Raw genomic sequence first — 20,829 nt, 5'->3', positions numbered from 1 at the left:
GGGTGTGTAGGTCGCAAGGCCGAGGTAAGTTAGGGGTTTTGGTTCTATTGGTTAGGGATAGCTGGTGCGGTTTTTACAGCCCGCGCGCTGTTGTTTGTTTGTGGTTCCTGGCTTCAGTTAGCTCAAACAGCGCTAGCATGAAGCTAGGACCAAACGGACCGACATTTGGTAGCACCCTTGTAAGCCAAAAGCTGCCATGGATTCATTACAGCCGGAATGGCTGATCGGTGAAGTTACCGCTTTTCCGTGTCTGACAGCCCCGGTTCGAATCCGCCCTTTTGCCTCCTTAGCCAACGCTTTTACTTTGGTAGCCACTACGTGCTAGCGGAAGTGCCCGAGTGGCTTTTCTTTAAGCCGAGTCTCGCTCCGGCCAACCCCAGTACACCTGCGAGCTGGGGTCAATGCCCGAGTGGCTTGCGTGGAGCCGTTATTGCTCCGGGCATTCCCAGTTGCAATATGCTGGTCTTAATGCCCCGAGTGGCTTACGCTGAAGCTGTTTGCACTCCGGTTATTCCCAGTCTCAACGAGCTGGCAGTAATGCCCGAGTGGCTTGCGTATAGCCGTTATCGCTCCGGCCATTCCCAGTCGCAATATGCTGGTCGTAATGCCCCGAGTGGCTCACGTAGAAGCCGTTATGCTCCGGTTATTCCCAGTCTCTAAATACTGGTGCTAACGCACGAGTGGTTCGCTCTCTAAGCCGTGTCAATTCCGGCTCCTTCCCAGCCTTGTAGTGCTGGAGATACACTCGAGTGGTTTTTCTTTAAATTGATTTTTCCCCCTTTCTTTTGATTACTTTACCCGGGTTTTCTGTTTGTTCTGTTAGTTCCCGTTGCAGCCTTAGTTAGTGCAAGGGCTTTCTTTTTATCCCCCTAGCGGTGGCGCACGAGGTTTGTGAACTCCTCGCACCTGAGCGACCTGGGTTCGTGCCTCGTGTTGGACTGCGCTTTTTCCCTTGTGTGTGTCTTTGTTTTTCCCTTACAGTTGCTAGTGGCGCCAGCAGCTCGTCCCCGTTCCTGTGCTGTTTCCCTTTTGTGCCGTTATTTGCTTATTATTATAATTATTTAATAAAAAAACTATTATTTAACACCTCTCTCTGCATCCTTGGGTCCTTGCTTCTCCCACGTGACAGGCCCTGCTTGTGTTACTTTAGTTTCGCTCTAAGTCGGATTCGAACCTAGGGCAGAAAAATATAGGCGATGTGCTCTGCCCACTGCGCTACTCAAACAGCGGAGTAATAACAGGTTGTTATGCTGATACGCCTGCACACACACGGCGTTACTAAGACTAAAAGTGAACACTACTTAAAATAATAACCAAACGTTTTCTAATTCCCATGGTAGCAGCAGTTTCCTTCTGTTTCATACATATCGCCCTGTCTCAGTCTAATCTGCAGCGTTTCTCTCCCATTGATAAAAATACGGAACAAAGCGCGTCCCATGTCAGTTCAATATGGAACACCGCATTTAGTTTCCAAATAAGGAACGATTTCGTATTTTAGGGGATGGTTGGCAAACCCAACTCCAATTATCACTACACCAGGTTACGTGTGACGCAAGCACATACAGGGGTTGGACAAAATAACTGAAACACCTGGTTTTAGACCACAATAATTTATTAGTATGGTGTAGGGCCTCCTTTTGCGGCCAATACAGCGTCAATTCGTCTTGGAAATGACATATACAAGTCCTGCACAGTGGTCAGAGGGATTTTAAGCCATTCTTCTTGCAGGATAGTGGCCAGGTCACTACGTGATGCTGGTGGAGGAAAACGTTTCCTGACTCGCTTCTCTAAAACACCCCAAAGTGGCTCAATAATATTTAGATCTGGTGACTGTGCAGGCCATGGGAGATGTTCAACTTCACTTTCATGTTCATCAAACCAATCTTTCACCAGTCTTGCTGTGTGTATTGGTGCATTGTCATCCTGATACACGGCACCGCCATTGGATGCACATGGTCCTCCAGAATGGTTCGGTAGTCCTTGGCAGTGACGCGCCCATCTAGCACAAGTATTGGGCCAAGGGAATGCCATGATATGGCAGCCCAAACCATCACTGATCCACCCCCATGCTTCACTCTGGGCATGCAACAGTCTGGGTGGTACGCTTCTTTGGGGCTTCTCCACACCGTAACTCTCCCGGATGTGGGGAAAACAGTAAAGGTGGACTCATCAGAGAACAATACATGTTTCACATTGTCCACAGCCCAAGATTTGCGCTCCATGCACCATTGAAACCGACGTTTGGCATTGGCACGAGTGACCAAAGGTTTGGCTATAGCAGCCCGGCCGTGTATATTGACCCTGTGGAGCTCCCGACGGACAGTTCTGGTGGAAACAGGAGAGTTGAGGTGCACATTTAATTCTGCCGTGATTTGGGCAGCCGTGGTTTTATGTTTTTTGGATACAATCCGGGTTAGCACCCGAACATCCCTTTCAGACAGCTTCCTCTTGCGTCCACAGTTAATCCTGTTGGATGTGGTTTGTCCTTCTTGGTGGTATGCTGACATTACCCTGGATACCGTGGCTCTTGATACATCACAAAGACTTGCTGTCTTGGTCACAGATGCGCCAGCAAGACGTGCACCAACAATTTGTCCTCTTTTGAACTCTGGTATGTCACCCATAATGTTGTGTGCATTGCAATATTTTGAGCAAAACTGTGCTCTTACCCTGCTAATTGAACCTTCACACTCTGCTCTTACTGGTGCAATGTGCAATTAATGAAGATTGGCCACCAGACTGGTCCAATTTAGCCATGAAACCTCCCACACTAAAATGACAGGTGTTTCAGTTATTTTGTCCAACCCCTGTAAGTGTGAGCCCTCCCGGAACCCATACAGATTGTATTGCAGTGCCTACAGTTTGAAAAAAAAGTGCCTTAATATGAGAGTCTATGAGAGCAATCCGGGCAATTTTCAATCAGACTGAAATTTACATTTTACATTTTCAGCATTTAGCAGACGCTTTTATCCAAAGCGACTTACACAATGAGCGGAACATGATGAGCAATTGAGGGTTAAGGGCCTTGCTCAGGGACCCAACAGTGGCAACTTGGTGGTGGCGGGGCTTGAACCGGCAACCTTCTGTTTACTAGTCCAGTACCTTAACCACTGAGCTATCACTGGCCCAACCACCTTAACCACTGAAATCACCCAAAAGGGGCGGTACTGTACAGAACACAACTCTACACTGATTGGACTACGATATTCAGAGGCAAGACAGACTGTCCAGAACAGTCACAGCTAGTGTAACGCTGGTTGAATGTGATAGAAAAATATCTTCCCTTTCGCCCTTTGGTGGTGCGTCGCCTGATCGCCCTAAGGAATGAGCCGCCCATGATCAAAATTAAACTTATACCTCTATCTATAGGTCATAAATAGTGGGTGGTTTCTGGTGAGGGTAAAACAAATCTTTTTTGGCACTTGGGCATGACATGGTAAAGGAGGCTAAAGTTTTTTGTTGGGACCCACCAGTAAGCTTGTCCCATTTCAGTGCAGTAAAAATGCCAAGTCATGCACAAGAGAGGAAGTACTTGGGGGGTCTGTTCCTCTTGTACCAGCTGGTGAATTAACACTGGCCTTCCTTTCCCCAGAGAGGTTATAAAGAAGTTGAGATACCACGAAAGAACAGAGATGTTCCGAGTTGTGACACTTTTAGGCTTTTGGTTTTTGTGGGGGCATGAATGAGGAATGCAACATAGACGTAGGATGCTTTTAAATGTGGAGGAAGCTTGAGATTCTTTTTGGGGTTGTAAAATTCTGATATTAAATGAACCCTAAGCATTAGGGCTCCTTTAAATGTGTGAGGGCTTCAGGACTCAGGTATATTCCTTTAGCAGTGGTCTGCGACAGTCCTTTTTTATTTATATGTATGTCAGGTATATCCACCTACCTGCAAGAGTAAAATACGTACCCAATGTACAGGGTGCTTAACCAAGATACAACAATACTTTCTAAAGAGCCAAACACCTTTAAGGCAAAAGTAAAAGGGTGGAAAATTTAATCAATACATTTTCTAAGGATGGAAATCAGTTCTTGAAAGATAAATTTAATTCTTGATCAAGCTAATCACACAGTTTACAGACTTGTTGTCATAGTTGTAAATGACGTGTTTTTACAGTTAAAAGTTGAAGAACAATACTGTTAACTGCCCGTTAACAGGGCAGTTGTAGCCTAGTGGTTAGGGTACTGGACTAGTTACTGAAAGGTTGCCGGTTCAAGCCCCACCACTGCCAGGTTGCCACTGTTGGGCCTTTGAGCACGGCTCCTAACCCTCAATTGCTCAGACTGTATACTGTCACATTACTGTAAGTCGCTTTGGATAAAAGCGTCTGCTAAATGCTGAAAATGTAAATGTAAAATGTAAATGTTGCACTGCAGAAAGGCACACTGTGCTGTTTAACCTTATTGTCCATTATCAGTCAGTACTAACTTGTTTTGTTGGTTAAGTTGAAGTCAGGCTGAAGCTTCAAGTATTCAGTTATTCAGGAGGCTGTATTGTCAATTTAGTTATATACAGTACATATTGAAAGCAACAATGTTCATCCAGGACAGGAAGCAACACAGGACACAAACGTAAACAACACAATATACACATTGCAGTACAATAAATAAAAGGCACATTTCTAACCTAAAAAGTGAAGGGGATGGGATTAAAAGACAAGTGTGGTGTTGGCCAGTACTTGGTACTGAGTAAATGTCAAGTGGGAAAAAAATAATGTACAACATATTTTGATCTGTAAGTAACAGTAGAGTTTGTGTGGCAGCTGCCACATTGAAGAATAGTATTTTTACAAGTATAGTGGTGTAGTAATTGTATTATTAATCAATTATATATGAATAAATCATTTCTTCTGTTTCTCTTTCTACATTAAGTGCTGACTGAACTTCTCCACTGTGCACAAACCCAAGGTAATTTATCTGCCTTTTATTTATCAAATTATTACATTTAAATTAAATAATTATGTACAAAATATTTCTGTTTATAAAGCTGCATTCAAAGGTTTTGGTTGTTTTACATATTGGCCAACTTACATACACTATATTGCCAAAAGTATTCGCTCGTCTGACTTCATACTCATATGAACTTGAGTGACTCCCATTCTTAATCCATAGGGTCAGGACTCTGTGTAGGCCGGTCAAGTTCTTCCACACCAAACTTGCTCATCCACGTCTTTATGGACCTTACTTTGTGCACTGGTGCGCAGTCATGTTGGAACAGGAAGGGGCCATCCCCAAACTGTTCCCACAAAGTTGGAAGCATGAAATGATCCAAAATCTCTTGGTATGCCGAAGCATTAAGAGTTCCTTTCACTGGAACCAACTCCTGATAAACAACCCCAGACCATAATCCCCCCTCCACCAAACTTTACACTTGGCACAATGCAGTCGGACGAGTACCGTTCTCCTGGCAACCGCCAAACCCAGACTCGTCCATCAGATCGCCAGACAGAGAAGCTTGATTCGTCACTCCAGAGAACACGTCTCCACTGCTCTAGAGTCCAGTGGCGGCGTGCTTTACACCACTGCATCTGACGCTTTGCATTGCTCTTGGCGATGTAAGGCTTGGATGCAGCTGCTCGGCCATGGAAACCCATTCCATGAAGCTCTATGCTCTGTTCTTCAGCTAATCTGAAGGCCACATGAAGTTTGCCACATGGAGGTCTGTAGCGATCGACTCTGCAGAAAGTTGGTGACGTCTAAGCACTATGAGCCTCAGCATCCGCTGACCCGCTCTGTTATTTTATGTGTCTGAGTTTCTGTCGTTCCCAATCACTTCCACTTTGTTATAACAACACTGACAGCTGACTGTGGAACATTTAGTAGTGAGGAAATGTCACGACCGGACTTGTTGCACAGGTGGCATAACGGTACCACGCTGGAATTCACTGAGCTCCTGAGAGCGACCCGTTCTTTCACGAATGTTTGTAGAAGCAGTCTGCACGCCGAGGTGCTTGGTTTTATACACCTGTAGACATGGAAGTGACTGGAACACCTGAATACAAAAATTTGTGATGGGTGAGTGAATATTTTTGGCAATATAGTGTATTTTGTTGATGTAAGAAATAAACACAACCTGAGCTCATAAGAAGTGTTTAAGGCTCCATGTAATAAAAATGTTATATACAAAAGTTTGAACACCCAACAAAATCAGTTTGTTTGTTTATGGTAGTTACTTATTACACAAGATTCATCACTTCTCAAGCTTTTATCAAACACAGTCTTGGACAATTTAGTGTCTCCAATTCACCTCACTTGCATGTCTTTGGACTGTGGGAGGAAACCGGAGCACCCAGAGGAAACCCACGCAGAAACGGGGAGAACATGCAAACTCCACACAGAAAGGGCCCAGACCCACACAGGATCAAACCCAAGACCTTTTTGCTGTGAGGTGACAGTGCTACCCACTTAGCCACCGTTAAAATCAAGATTTTGTACACGTTTGTAGCCAGATAGGAGATTTTCTATTTTTGTTTTAGGAAATTTCACCTACTCTTGCCACACTTCTAGTTTTAAAATGTTTAAGCAAATACTACAAGCCTTATCAGAAGTGTTTGGTCTGCACATTTAAATGAACCAAAACTAGTGCTTGGAAAAATCTAGCCATGGTAGATGATACATCACCCTCATACTGCACACCCAAGGGCTTAAATACAGTTAAGTATGTTCTTCAAGAGCAGAAAGTCAATAACGTAAATCACAAAATCAATAACGTTGGGTAAATGAGTTAGATTAGATTGTATAGATGAGTAAGATTGTACAGTCAAGCTTAGATTATACAGCATGCTGTTAAAAATGTCTTACAATTAGAACTTATGTATAAAAATTAAAGCAACATGAGGCAACTAACAGAGTTCCAGGGCGATGCAATATTGGGTGCTCAAATTGCATGTAGATTGCTTTGAAAAACTGTGTTAGTATCATGTCATTTTAAATGTGATGCTAGGAATAAAATCCATACATTTCTGCTCATGTGTAAGAGTAAGCCTAGGTAAAGCGACCTAAGAAACTGTACTTTAATTCTCCACACATACAGTACAAACCACAAAGTATCTTTATTAATGAAAATTATATTTTATTTTTTCTACAGAGAGACCAAAACCCACTGTTACCATAAATCCTGATAATCATGTGTTTATAGGAGAGAGAGTTACTCTTACATGTAACATAGAGAATGGAGGAGGTGTCCAGAACTGGAGGTACAGCTGGAATAAAGAAGGTTCAGACCAAACTGTCAGTAATGATCAGCAGTACAGAATCAGTGATGTTACAGAGAATCATGCAGGTAAATACACCTGTACAGGAACAGAGACAGGAGGCTCACGTTCCTCACACCCCAGTGATGCTGTTCTACTGACTGTATCAGGTGAGTCTGATCATCTCTTCTGTATTTAATAACATCTGTATCACATCAGCATGTATTCAGTACTGGAGTAGAGGAGAGAGGCTTGTTAAGATGTTACAGTAACTCTATACAGTAACATTTATACTGCTAGTACATGTCATATTACATTCAAATATTTGAGCAGTTGGTGCACGTTTCAGTATTGATAAATAATCTATAATATAATCTTCTGTGTGTTTGTGTTTGCATGTTTGTGCGTGTGTGTATGTGTGTGTAGGGAAGTTGTTGCAGTGTAGCTTTTTCAGCTGATTCTGGATGAAATTGAGCGCATGAGAGCATAAAAGTGATTAAACTGCAGAAACTACAGATTTAATGTAGTCAAGAAATTACTGTTATTTGATAATTCTTTGAGTGCTGGTGTTTAAATCTACAGATTTTACAGAACCAGAGCCCACGATTTTGTTAACATACAAATCCAGTTCTATAAAAGTTCATAATGTTTTAGTGTAATATTATTGATTGGGTTAGGAGATAGAGATCACAATTTTTAGATTGGATCACAATTATTATTATTATTATTATTATTAATTATTGAACAAGAAACTGAACTGATGAAAATATGCTTTCTACAGAGAGACCAAAAGCTGCTGTGATCATAAATCCTGATAATCACGTGTTTATAGGAGAGATTGTTACTCTCACATGTAACGTAGTGAATAGTGGAGGTGTCCAGAACTGGAGGTACAGCTGGAATAAAGAAGGTTCAGAACAAACTGTCAGTAATAAACAGCAGTACAGAATCTGGTATGTTAAAAAGAAGCATGCAGGTAAATACACCTGTACAGGAACAGAGACAGGAGGCTCACGTTCCTCACACCCCAGTGATGCTGTTCTACTGACTGTATCAGGTGAGTCTGATCATCTCTTCTGTATTTAATAACATCTGTATCACATCCACATACATTCAGTACTGGTAAATTCTTTCAAAAAACAAAGTTAATTAAAAAAAATCTTTATCCTGGTCGGGGTTGTGATGAGTCAGGTTGCCCCAAAATAACTTGGCGCATTGCAGTAACATGCCCCAGACAGGACGCCAATCCTTTGCAGGACACTAGCCACCCCAAAGGGGTGCCAGCAATTGAGGAGGATACTATAAATGTGTGTGCATGCATGCATCTTTATCTGTGTGTGTATGTGTGCATGCATCTGGCTATGTGTGTGTTTGCAAGTGTGCTTGTGCTTGCATCGTCTTGTCGAAAAATGCTGGACGTCACTGGAAAAGACGACGTCTTGAAGGCAGCAGATGTTGCTCTAGGATCTCAATGTACTTTTCTGCATTAATGCTGCATCACAGAGTGTAAATGACCTTTACCAAGGGCACTGACACCCCCCCATACCATGACAGACCCTGGTACTGACACACCCCCATACCATGACAGACCCTGGTACTGACACACCCCCATACCATGACAGACCCTGGTACTGACACACCCCCATACCATGACAGACACTGATACTGACACACCCCCATACCATGACAAACCCTGGTACTGACACGCCCCATACCATGACAAACCCTGGTACTGACACACCCCCATACCATGACAAACCCTGGTACTGACACGCCCCATACCATGACAAACCCTGGTACTGACACACCCCCATAAATGAAAGATCACGAGCGTTCAGATTAAGCTTGCACTCTTGGCCTTTACGCACTGAAATTCCTCCTGATTCCTTGAATGATTTGATGATATTCTGCACTGTAGAGGGAGAAATATGCAAATTCCTTCCAATCTTTCTTTGAGTTTTATTGTTTTTAAACATTTCAATCATTTTCTCACACATTTGTTGATAAACTGGATCCTCTGATCATCTTTACTCATCAGAGACTCTCAGCCTTCCTGGATGCTGCTTTTGTACCAAACCATGATTACAATCACCTGTTCACATCACCTGTTTGGAATCACATCATTATTTAGTTTTTTCACCTCATTACTAGCCCTAAATTGCCCCGTCCCAACTTTTTTTGGAATGTGTCAGTCCTGAAATGCAGGAATGGATGTTTATTAGTAAATGAAATGAAGCTGAGCAGATAAAACATGAAATATCTCAGGTTCATCCTGTCTGACCTCAAATAAAATCAAAGTAAATGTAAGAAACTCTGTGTTTTTTATTATTTGCATTTTCCATGCTGTCCCAACTTTTCTGATTTGAGGTTTTATATGTTTGAGTGTGTGTTTCCATGAGTGTGTAGGTTTTGTGTGTGTGTGTGTGTGTGTGTGTGTAATTCATGATAAGTTGCATTTAACTGCTTGGATCTCTAAAATGAACAAAAATAGTTTTTTGGGGGTAAATATTTTTTACAACAATGTTTATATTTTTAATGATGTTTGAGTGTCCACAAACTTTTGGTCATGTGATATATTTAGGGAAGTTTAGCAGTGTATCTTTTTTCAGCAGATTCTGGATTTAATTTGGAGAAAATTAGAATAAAAATGATTAAACTTCTGATTTTGTTGTAAAAGAACAAACAGCTTTAAAAGCTTCATCATTTTCTATTAACAGTTAAACCCAAACCAACTGTGAGATTAGAACCTCAGAACTTCATCTACACTGGAGACACCGTTACTCTCACCTGTGATCTGAATCAGTCTACAGGATGGACTTTCATTTGGTACAGAAATAATCATCATGTAAATCCTCAGATCTCTGCAGATAAAATCACCACCAACAAACTCAGTGAGAAACTTTCTAATACAGGAACAACAAAGTACAAATGTGAAGCACAAAGATTAAACTACTACTACGACTACTACAACTACAAATACTATGACTCACTGTACAGTGATCCAGTTACCGTTACAGTTGAAGGTTTGTCATGTTTTATACTTTTTTTTTATTTGGGTTTGGAAAAGTGCAAATTCATTTGTATTATTTTATTCTCTTTCTACAGAGGGGCGGCACGGTGGCTAAGTGGGTAGCACTATCACCTCACAGCAAGAAGGTCCTGGGTTTGATCCTCAGGTGGGGCAGCCCTGGTCCTTTCTGTGTGGAGTTTGCATGTTCTCCCTGTGTCTGTGTTAGAGATGCATGAGTACCGATACTGGTATCGGGTATTTAGCCAATACAGCGCTCATTAACTTGTACTCGTACTCGCAAACGAGGCTCCGATACTAAACATCCGATACTGTGTGCCTAGTGCACGTTGCTGCGTTATGCCTAGTTCACACTACACGATTTTTGCCCTGATTTTCGCTCGGCAACTGGTCGGCGCTAGATTTGCCGGTTTGGAAGCAACTCGGTGTTCACTTGGCGATCAAAACTCGGCTCTCGATCGCTAAGTGTGAACTATCCAACAACTCGATCCGACCGGCTTGCCGAGTGCTCGGCGACCGGATCGAGTTTTCTAGCATGTCAAATATCTGATCCAAAAGGTATCGGTATCGGCAAGTACAAAAATACATGTACTTGTACTCGGTTGGGAAAAAATGGTATTGATGCATCCCTAGTCTGTGTGGGTTTCCCCTGGGTGCTCCGGTTTCCTCCCACAGCCCAAAGACGTGCAAGTGAGGTGAATTGGAGACACTAAATTGTCCATGACTGTGTTTGATTTAAACTTGTGTAATGAGTAACTACCGTTTCTGTTATGAATGTAACCAAAGAGTGTAAAACATGACGTTAAAATCCTAATAAAACAAACTTTCTACAGAGAGACCTAAACCATAGGTAATCAGGTATTCAGTGGAGACTCATGTCAAATGCTTTACAAATGTTTTATGCTTTATGTGAAACATGTTCTTTAGAGAAGATGTAAAACTAGTGTTTATGTTACATGTGTTCAGTAAACCTGAGCTTTACCAACAGTGAGAATAAAATCATGTAAACGGTTGTGTGTGTGTGTGTGTTTGTGTTGAAGGTGAATCATCTGTAGTGTCTCTGATGATCAGTCCCAACAGAACTCAACACTTTACTAATGAATCTCTCTCACTGAGCTGTGTGGATCAGAGTAAATCTACTGAATGGAGAGTGAGAAGATCTGATGATCGAGGAGTGTTAGACTGTTCATCAGTATCAGGATCAGTTAGAGAATCTACATGCAACATCTGCTCCCTCAGAACATCCCACACTGGAGTGTACTGGTGTGAATCTGAATCTGGAAGCAGCAGTAATTCTGTTAACATCACAGTACATGGTGAGTCTACAGAGCTCTTATTATTAATCTTCATCTACAAGATTTGACATTTTGTGAAAGCTGGTAAATGATCAGTAATAAATTCATGTAAAATAACTAGAATGATTGAAACAACATCGCAGTGAAAGCAGTATTGATGTCTGATAATTCAATAAACACAGTCTGTATCCATCAATAGATATTTATTACTGATAGACGTCTCTGTAATAGATTCCTGTTTCTCTTCTGAAGGTGGTGATGTGATTCTGGAGAGTCCTGTCCATCCTGTGATTGAAGGAGAATCTCTGACTCTACACTGTTTATATCGCAAAACTAAACCCACAAACCTCCGAGCTGATTTCTATAAAGATGGATCAGTGGTGCAGAACCAGACCTCAGGAGAGATGATGATCCATCACGTCTCAAAGTCAGATGAAGGTTTCTACCACTGTAAATACCCAGAGGGAGGAGAATCACCAAAAAGCTGGGTGATCATCAGAGGTGATAAATAATAATAATATAAAAACAATAAAGACTGGATTTGAAGCCGTAGTGGACTTTATGTTTGTACTGAAGTAGAATTTAATGTAATCTGAATGTATAAACATTGATGTATTTTATTTTATTTAGTGTCTGAAGCTTCGTTATCAGTGCTGAAGATGATCAGTAGTGCTGTGGCAGCTTTTCCGTATCTGCTGTCCACCATCATCCTGGTGAAATGTTACAGAGCTGGAGGTAAAAAGTCTCTGTTTCATTCACATTTATTCATGTATTTATCAGCCATGCAAACATTTAAAAAAGACTCATTAAAATGTTCCCTAATATTTATTTTACAGTTGAAGCTGATGAGCAGAATTTGGACGCAGTGGTTGAGGCTGAAACTTTTATCTGAGTGTTAAATGTTCTGTTTTTACATTAGAATTATAATCCAGCTTTTAAATAACAGCTTATCATTAAATGAAGTGCACTTACTAAATTTAAAATATTTGCATTTATGCATCTGCAGTTTTAAACTATGACTATTATTATTATGATTATTTTCCAAATCTTTTTTTATTATTAAGAACTGAAAACGATTTTCAAAACATTTATTTAATCAATGTATTTATATCTTGCTCATTAATTTCACTCTTCGTTTTATTGTTTATCTCTGGTTTTAGAGATTCTACTTACCTTCAGTTCTTTTTTTAATAATGAATCAAAGTGAAAAGCTAAACTAGTCTGTACTGTTTGCTGTGGTTTCATATTTAGAATTATTAGTGCTGTATGAATTGCTTTTATTGGTGGTTTGTGTTGAAGTGATTGTTATTTTGAGTGTTTTATACAGTAACCAAATCGATTTGAAAGTGTTTGATGCAGTAAAATATTAATAATAAACTGGTGTAATTGACTGGTTTTAGCTACGTTTTCTAATGTTTTAGTATTATTGTTAAATTGTTTAATGTAATATTAGTAATATTAGTGTCATATTTTGCCAAACTGCAGTGGTAAAACAAACAATAAATGTCTGAATGCTTTTAGCTTCAGTTTTTACTTAATGTTAAGAAAAACATGCAGTACTGATTGATGCTGTGTAATATTTGTAATGCACAATGGCATTAAAACCTGGGAACCTGGGCTCGATCTTTTCCTCTAGTTAGTTTTCGTGAAGAGTTGTGTATGTATCTCTTTGTGTCTGAGGGTTTTTCCTCCAGATTTCTCCCACCAAACACATGCAGAAGGTGGATTGGATGCTCTATAATGCTAATTGGTGTGAGTGAGTGTGTAATGCTCTGCCTTGCACCCACTATTTTCTGGTAGGCTCTTGCCAGGACCATGACCACAAGTAAGCAGTTATCTCTTGATTTCTTGGAACTATCTAATAGAAAGTGTAAGAACATTTCAGCTCCACCTGCTCAGGATCAGTCCTGTAATTCATCCACTAACTATTTACAGCTTAATAGATCAGAATCAGATATAGTCTGAGGAAGTACAGTTCATTTTTTACATCAACATTGTTCAGAAATTAACCTTATATATGTGCTCTCAGATGTTTTAACATACATTAAACATGTATATGTTAAAACCACACCCAGCAGTTATACACGATAATAATCTGTCCTCGATATTGTGTTAACTTCTGTTATATATCTATAATCAAATTCTTTAATGAGACCTGTGAATACACCGTCATGTCACATTAACAATCACACAGAAATCTCAGTCACCGTGAACAGTTTGGAGTGTTGATGGCTGGTTAAAGAAGAAAACATAATAAGCCCGTGTATCAGAGAACACATAAGATCTTTCATTTCACTTTCATCTATCACTTTATCCTGGTCAGGGTGGCGGTGAGACGGGTTCTACCGAGAGACACTTGGCAGGGCTGGAACACTGTGTTTTTTTAAGGTTTAATTAGTTCCAGGGTCAGTAGGGGGCAGCAGTACATTAAACATACCGAGATATAGCCTGTGTAAAGGGTTTAGTACTGTACATTAATTGTTGGTTCAACTAATGTTCAGTTAAAGATTTATGAATTTAAACTGTTGGTGTCCGCTTTCTTGTGTTTTTTATGAATATACTACACTTTGGAGAGGAAGCCATTAAATTAATATTGTAGCGTCGCTGCTGGGGGGCCGGCACGGGCTTTACCCAGAAGCCTTTGCGGCCATGCTGTCCAGGCTTACCGTAGCCGTGTAGCCCAGTGTTGGGGCTGGGGTGGCTGCGGTGAGGGCTGGATAGACAGCTTTTATGTTTGTTTGTTGTATGAATGTATGTGTGTATGAATGAGTGTCTGTCCTAAACCACCGAGTGACCTGCCACAATAAAATTTAAATTAAGAGCAGATCCACAAGAGAACACTCACCAAATAAAGACCAACCCTTACCGCGCATGCGTGTAAAACTGCAAGAGCGCCACAGTTGTAGTGTGTGTTATAAATTAGTGCTAAAAGTGCCAGTTCCTGAGTCTTGTTGACTGCAAAAACTATAATCATTAATGTTGCTGTATGTAAATGTTTGACCAATAGGATTTCATATTTCTACCATCAAAAATTTTATTGAATTATTTATCCAGAAAAATAATTGCAGAAACTATTAAACTACATGATATTTGTTTTCCTTACAGCTGTGTGCAACCGCTGGCCTCAGTTATATGTGGCACTTAACAAGGTAAACATGTTGTTGTGGTTTGATTTCTTGGTTTTACTGTAACTGATATTTAATTGTTTGTTTATTGTTTATTAGAATTTTAACGTCATGTTTTACACTTTGGTCACATTCATGACAGTAACCAGTGGTGTAACTAGGAGCTCATGGGCCCCAGTGCAAAAAAAAATGTGGGCCCCCTCAACAAATGTCATAGATCTGTTTTATTCCATGTATATCCATAAATATTTGGCTTGCCATAATGCATGCATAATACGTGCAGCCAATGGGGGAGGGGGGGGGGCAGTGAGGTAGGTGGTTGAGTTCATGTCGTGGAGGCAGTTCCTCTGCCATGGTTATGCCACTGACAGTAACGGTAGTTATGCCACTGACGACTAACTCAATTCATCAGTTCACAAGGTTATATCAGACACAGTCATGGACAATTTAGCATCTCTGGTTCACCTCACTTGCATGTCTTTGTACTGTGGGAGGAAACCGGAGCTCCCGAAGGAAACCCACACGGACACTGGGAGAACATGCAAACTCCACACAGAAAGGACCCGGACCGTCCCACCTGGGGATCGAACCCAGGACCTTCTTGCTGTGAGGTGAAAGTGCTACCCACTTAGCCACCGTGCCACCCACAGCTGATATTTAATAAAGAGGAAATGCTTTAGTCTCCCCTTCCTGTTCACTCAAAACTTAAAACAGCCACATATAAAAAAACAGGTTCAGTGCAGTTTTATGGTTTTGTACACAATAAGATGCTAAATGAATAATTACAAACCCCATGTCCAGAAAAAATTTGAATAACTAATTCAACCCTTTGGCTGAATAATGGGTCCGATCTAATTTCAAGTAGTTGATTTAAGAACTTGCCCTGTGATGGACTGGTGACCTGTCCAGGGTTTTTTTCGGCCCTTTGCCCAGTGATTTGGACACACGGCAACACTAATGAATAAATAAATGATTTAAGAGCTCTAGATGGAAAAAAGATACTAGTTAGGTTCAGTGAACGAAGACAATGAAAGTATTTAAAAATCAGCAAAATATTAGTTTAGACTAAGACACTGACAGCCAATGCAACTACTGCAAAACAGTAATCTTCCAAGAGTGCAGAAGATTCTCTGCTTGTTACGGTGAGGGGGTGGAGGGGGTGGATCCAAGCGCAGAGTGATAGGTGTATGTGTGTATTTTTTACTATTAATTATGCTTTGTCTGTCGACAAGCATATAATAGTGATAATAAGACAGATAACATATTGATCGGCGGCTGGGACCCCTACCTCCCTTTCCTGCTCTGCAAACAAGGGTGGCGGATACCCGAATTGGCACTCAAATGGTGACATGCCCGGGGAAGAGTGCTAAAGGGTGTTATGGGCATATTCTGCCCATGACAGTTGGTCCGCCCAGGAGGTAGGGCTGTTAGCTGTCAGACAGTGTAACATCTGACCGGTGGTGACGTCAGTCCTGCTTGAGCTCCTCAAAGGCTTTTTGTGCCTCTGTAGTCCAGCAAAGGGCCCTGGGGTCTTCCGGGTAAGGGCGGTAAGGGGTGCTGCCACGGTGCTAAAGTTACAAACAAACCACCGGAAGAAGTTGGCGAACCCCAGAAAGGACTGGACCTGTCGAAGAGAGGCAGGATGAGGCCAGTCCGCCATATCCTTGAATTTCGCTGGATTCATTCGGAAAGTGCCCTTTGACACCACAAAGCCCAGAAACGACACAATCTCGGTGTGAAACACAGACTTCTCGAGTTTTATATAAAGAAGGTTTTCCAAGAGCAATTGGAGAACACACCTGACATGTCCTTCATGCTCCTCGAGAGACCGACTGTAAATAAGTATGTCGTCGAGGTAGATGTACACATACCTGTCCAGGGTTTCTCTCAGCACTTCATTAATGAAGCATTGGAAGACTGCAGGGGCATTCATAAGGCCAAAGAGCATCACCCGATACTCATAATTCCATGAGGGGATCAAATTGTACTTGCTGCGCAATTCCAATTTAGTGAAGATGGATGCTTGCTGCAGCGCTTCAAAGGCCGCCTGCATGAGGGGTAGGGGGTTGCGATCCTTTACCGTGATCGGGGCATTGAGCCCCCGATAATTAATGCAGGACCGGAGTCCTCCATCTTTCTTACCTACAAAGAAGAACCCTGCACCCACGGGCGACAAGGAGGGTTTTATGAAACCCGATTCGAGAGCCCCCAAATATACATCTTCATAGCGGTAGGCTCGGGAGGAGACAGTGCAAACAATCGCCCTCTCGGTGGTGTGATGCCGGGGAGGAGATTGATCGCACAGTCATAGGCCCTATGAGAAGGAAGAACTTGGGCCTTGGCCTTGCTGAACACCTCTTTGAGGTCCCAGTAGACACTGGGAACCTGAGAGAGGTTAGATGTCTGGGACACCTGGGGGTCTAATGCCTCAGGGACTGGTCCTAAATGCCCCAGGCAGGTCCCCTGACACTGAGGACCCCATGCATATATAGAACGTGTTGCCCAGTCAATACGAGGGTTGTGGAGTTTGAGCCGTGGGTACCCCAGCACCAACTGTAGGTGGGGGGCCTGTGTTAGGTATAATTTGACCTGCTCTACATGGGACCCCACCTGCATAACCAGGGGTTTGGTGCATTGAGTGACTAGGCCAGAGCCCACAGACTGGCCATCGATGGCAAGGATGGGCAGTGGGTAGTCCAGGGACTCCACTGGTAGCCCAAGTGACAAGGCAAGTGAAGAATCTATAAAACTACCAGCGGCCCCAGAGTCCACAAATGCCCTTAATTCTGTGCGTTGTTGAGGGGCCCATGACAGGATGACAGGAAGGAGAAGACCGGAAGTGGGGGAAGTTACATGGTCTAGACCCGAACCCCCTGATCGGGGTAGACCCTTCCATTTCCCAACTTCAGTAAAGCAGCAGTCTGTCCCCCACCGGACGAGGAACGGACAGGCCGTGACCTGGGCAGACGGGTACCTCCCAGCTGCATGGGCTCTGGTACCTCTTGTGGGGGTAGTGTTTGCTCAAGAGAACCCTTTTTTACTTATACCCACCTTTATCGTTCGCACTGAGTCAATGGTGCGACGTTGGGATCTGTCTGACACCGGGTTTAAATGTAGTGCCACACAGCTGAGCCTGGTTGGCGCTGATTGCTGCGGGGGATTCTGGGGATTGGAGTTCTGACGCTTCGATCCACCAACTCTTCCCCTGTGCCACCCAGGCCCCCTGCTGGCGGCTGACTGCACCGGTGGGACCCTTACACTCTTGCTATTTTTTACATTTATTTTCCTTTCCTTTGTGGTAAAAGCTGAAATGAACTCCAAGTTTCCCTCACCCTGTCCCAGCAGGTAAACAGAGGAACATATTTTATTTAATGCATTATTCTTTATTCAAGTATTGACTGTCACACCATAGAGTAATTAATCCTCATGACCTCATTCATCATCTAACAATGAAATACCACACCACGGACAGAGGGAGTAAAATGATTGTGACTGATTTCAGGCTGATGTGTGATGTGTTGTGTTTACAGTTCAGGCTGATGGAAACAACACTGTAGATTCTACTTACTGGCTGCTGTATAACAGCTTTAGCTAAAACTGTTAGATTCATCACAAGTGTTAGTATCACACACACAAATAATAACTGTTGCATTTCTGCTCTTCTGTTCTTTCACACTTATATTTATCACCATGTTTGGACATGCTGGCTACATACCCCTAAATAACTGCTCATTTTATTTACAAATTAGATTTATAGAGTTTATGTTACAAAACGTGATGTGGTGCTTCTAAAAACTCAAATCTGATATAGAATTGATAGAATTGATTTTTACTTGATTTTAATCTATTTCTTTTTACCCAAAACATCCAATCATTATTCTCTCTCTCTCTCTCTCTCTCTCTCTCTCTCTCTCTCTCTCTCTCTCTCTGAGAACACACCTACAGGAAGTATTTAATGCTTTAATTCTCACTCAGTCGATCAGTTAGTTGGACAGGATGGAGTTCAGGACACTTCCTGTGATGCTCTGTGAGTAATAAATTGTTCTTGTGTCTTCATTAATGAGAGGGTTGATAAATTAAGAAATGAGGGTTGATAATGTTAATTAACAGTCAGATAATCTTAATTTATGAGATTCCGTGAGTTCAGCTTTGATTTCAAACTTTTCTCTGATGCTAAATCTAAAGCTTAGAGATTGGTTATCACTCTCTAACACAACACATATGAAGGTGTCCTGTGAATTTTAAAACATAAGATGTACTGAAGGTTCTCATTCAGTTAATACAACATTTTTGAGGTCAGGGACTATTGTTGGGAGAGAAGGTCTGACTTGCAAACAGCATTCTAATTCATCTACAAGCTGTTAAATGGAGTTGAGGTCGCTGAATTTCCTCCTCACCAAACATATCAAGCCAATCCTTTATAGACCTCTCTTTGTGCACTCGAGAAAAGTCATGCTGGAACAGGAAGGAGCTCTCCACAAACTGTTGCCACAAAAATGCATTTTGAGTTTATGCAGTTGTTACTATGGGTGTGACTGATACACCTAATCTTAATAATAAGCAGAGGGGTTCACATACTTTTGGCCAGAGCAAGATGATTTTATTACTTTACTGTAACATGGTTCAATGGACAGTGAGTCACATTAAGAGTCGTGTCCTTCTGCGTTGCCATTTTAGCCAGTAGCGAGGGCACAGAGGCTCTTTCCAGCTCCATTGTTTGGTTTTGTTTGGTTTTCTCTGAAACTTTAATGCTGGGCTGTTTGACCAGGTTCTCTGTTGGTGTGTGATGCCAGTGTGCTGTATGTTTCTGTGAACTCATCCAGTGCCCTGATGTTTTGGGCCTCATGATGGAACCGCCCTGGGTCCTTGTCCCGGCTGGTTGTGAGGTTCAGTATTGTTTTTTGTAGAGAGGCCTGTCCTATTGTGAAAACTAGTTCTCAGTTCTGCTCTATCCCTGTTCTATACACTTTCTTTGTTGCAGGTTGCAGTTTTTGTGTCTCTTATTTTTACTTAGTTTCTGTTATTTTGGCCACTTTATTTATTTTTGTTCCCTATATAGTTAGTAGCTGTTTAGCCACAGTGTTGTTTTATCTTGGATAAAGCATTTTACACACAGGTGTGTGGATTCACTTCCTGCTTAGAACCTTAATCTTTCTCGCTGGAACTCAAACCCAGGTCTTTGCAGTGGTAGACTCATTTTAGACAGAGTGGTTATGAGAGTGGTTTTCATGCATTGCCATTCACGGCTTGTTCTGGGTTTTCTTACTTTCAGCTTTTTTTTTCTGAGAACTGTGACAGTCAGTTTAAATTTCAGCTCTCTTCTCTCTTCTATCCACTTTCTCTCCTGTAGGCTGTAGATGTTTTTGTGTCTGTACTTGTTATGTTGTTATTGTCACCTCTCTTATTTTCTTGTTTACTCTTTTTGCTGTTGTGTTGTTCCACCTTGGTTAAGCATCCTGCACATTTGGTTCTTTTTCAATTTTTGCATGTACAGGACTAAACTTGGCACCCCAGTCACGATGCACGATCTGCCACGTTACAATGTACAAATATTTTCAGTACTTTTATAAACATGTCAGTGTTTCTGTTGTTTAATTACAAGTGGTTTATAAACACTGTGATCCTGTGATCAAAAAGTGTCTAATGAAAAAAGACTGAAGTAAGATTAACATATGCTTTGTGTGTGATAAAAAAAACTGCTCTGGTTTCTGACTGTACACCTACAACATGTGCGTTCCTAATAAAGATAGTATTTTATACCCCAACAACATTGCTGCACCTGTTGCAGTCTTACCAGAACATCATACATTATAATATCACTGGTTCATCACCTAAAAGTAGTTCTGGTTAGTAGGGGATTCTATGGGGATCCCTTTTGATTGATTGGAGTATTGGGAGGGGGGAAAAGTGTACAGAAAAGCAGATGGGCTACAGTCAGTAATTGTGTACCCACACAGTTCATCCACATGGTAGGTGTAGCAATAATCAATGTATGTATGTACCAGAGAGGTGTACCGAATAAAGTGCTCAGTGAGCGGATAGAATTGATCAGAATTGACAATCAGAATATCAGAATCTACAAATATATCGCCATATGTGTTAGAAGTTTTAGTATTGTTGCAGAGTCTGTAATAAACTAAACAATAGCATCAGTTTAATTACAACCCCAAATCAGAAAAATTTGGG

General features: G+C 41.6%; 1 protein-coding gene across 1 annotated transcript in view; it reads left to right on the top strand.

Annotated features, from left to right (window-relative positions):
* The first annotated feature begins 456 nt into the window (after positions 1–456).
* Positions 457–20,829, top strand: part of LOC134311987 (Fc receptor-like protein 5) — a 58,809-nt gene continuing 38,436 nt past the window's right edge. The window contains exons 1-2 of the mRNA XM_062993636.1: positions 457–622; positions 7,090–7,365. Coding sequence (XP_062849706.1) covers positions 457–622; positions 7,090–7,365 — 442 coding nt within the window. The remainder of the gene's footprint in view (positions 623–7,089; positions 7,366–20,829) is intronic.

The sequence above is a fragment of the Trichomycterus rosablanca genome, chromosome 4 (assembly GCF_030014385.1).
Source record: "Trichomycterus rosablanca isolate fTriRos1 chromosome 4, fTriRos1.hap1, whole genome shotgun sequence".
In the NCBI taxonomy this organism is placed as follows: Eukaryota; Metazoa; Chordata; class Actinopteri; order Siluriformes; family Trichomycteridae; genus Trichomycterus; species Trichomycterus rosablanca.
Note: the sequence above shows the minus strand (reverse complement) of the source record. Positions and strands in the feature narration are given on the sequence as shown.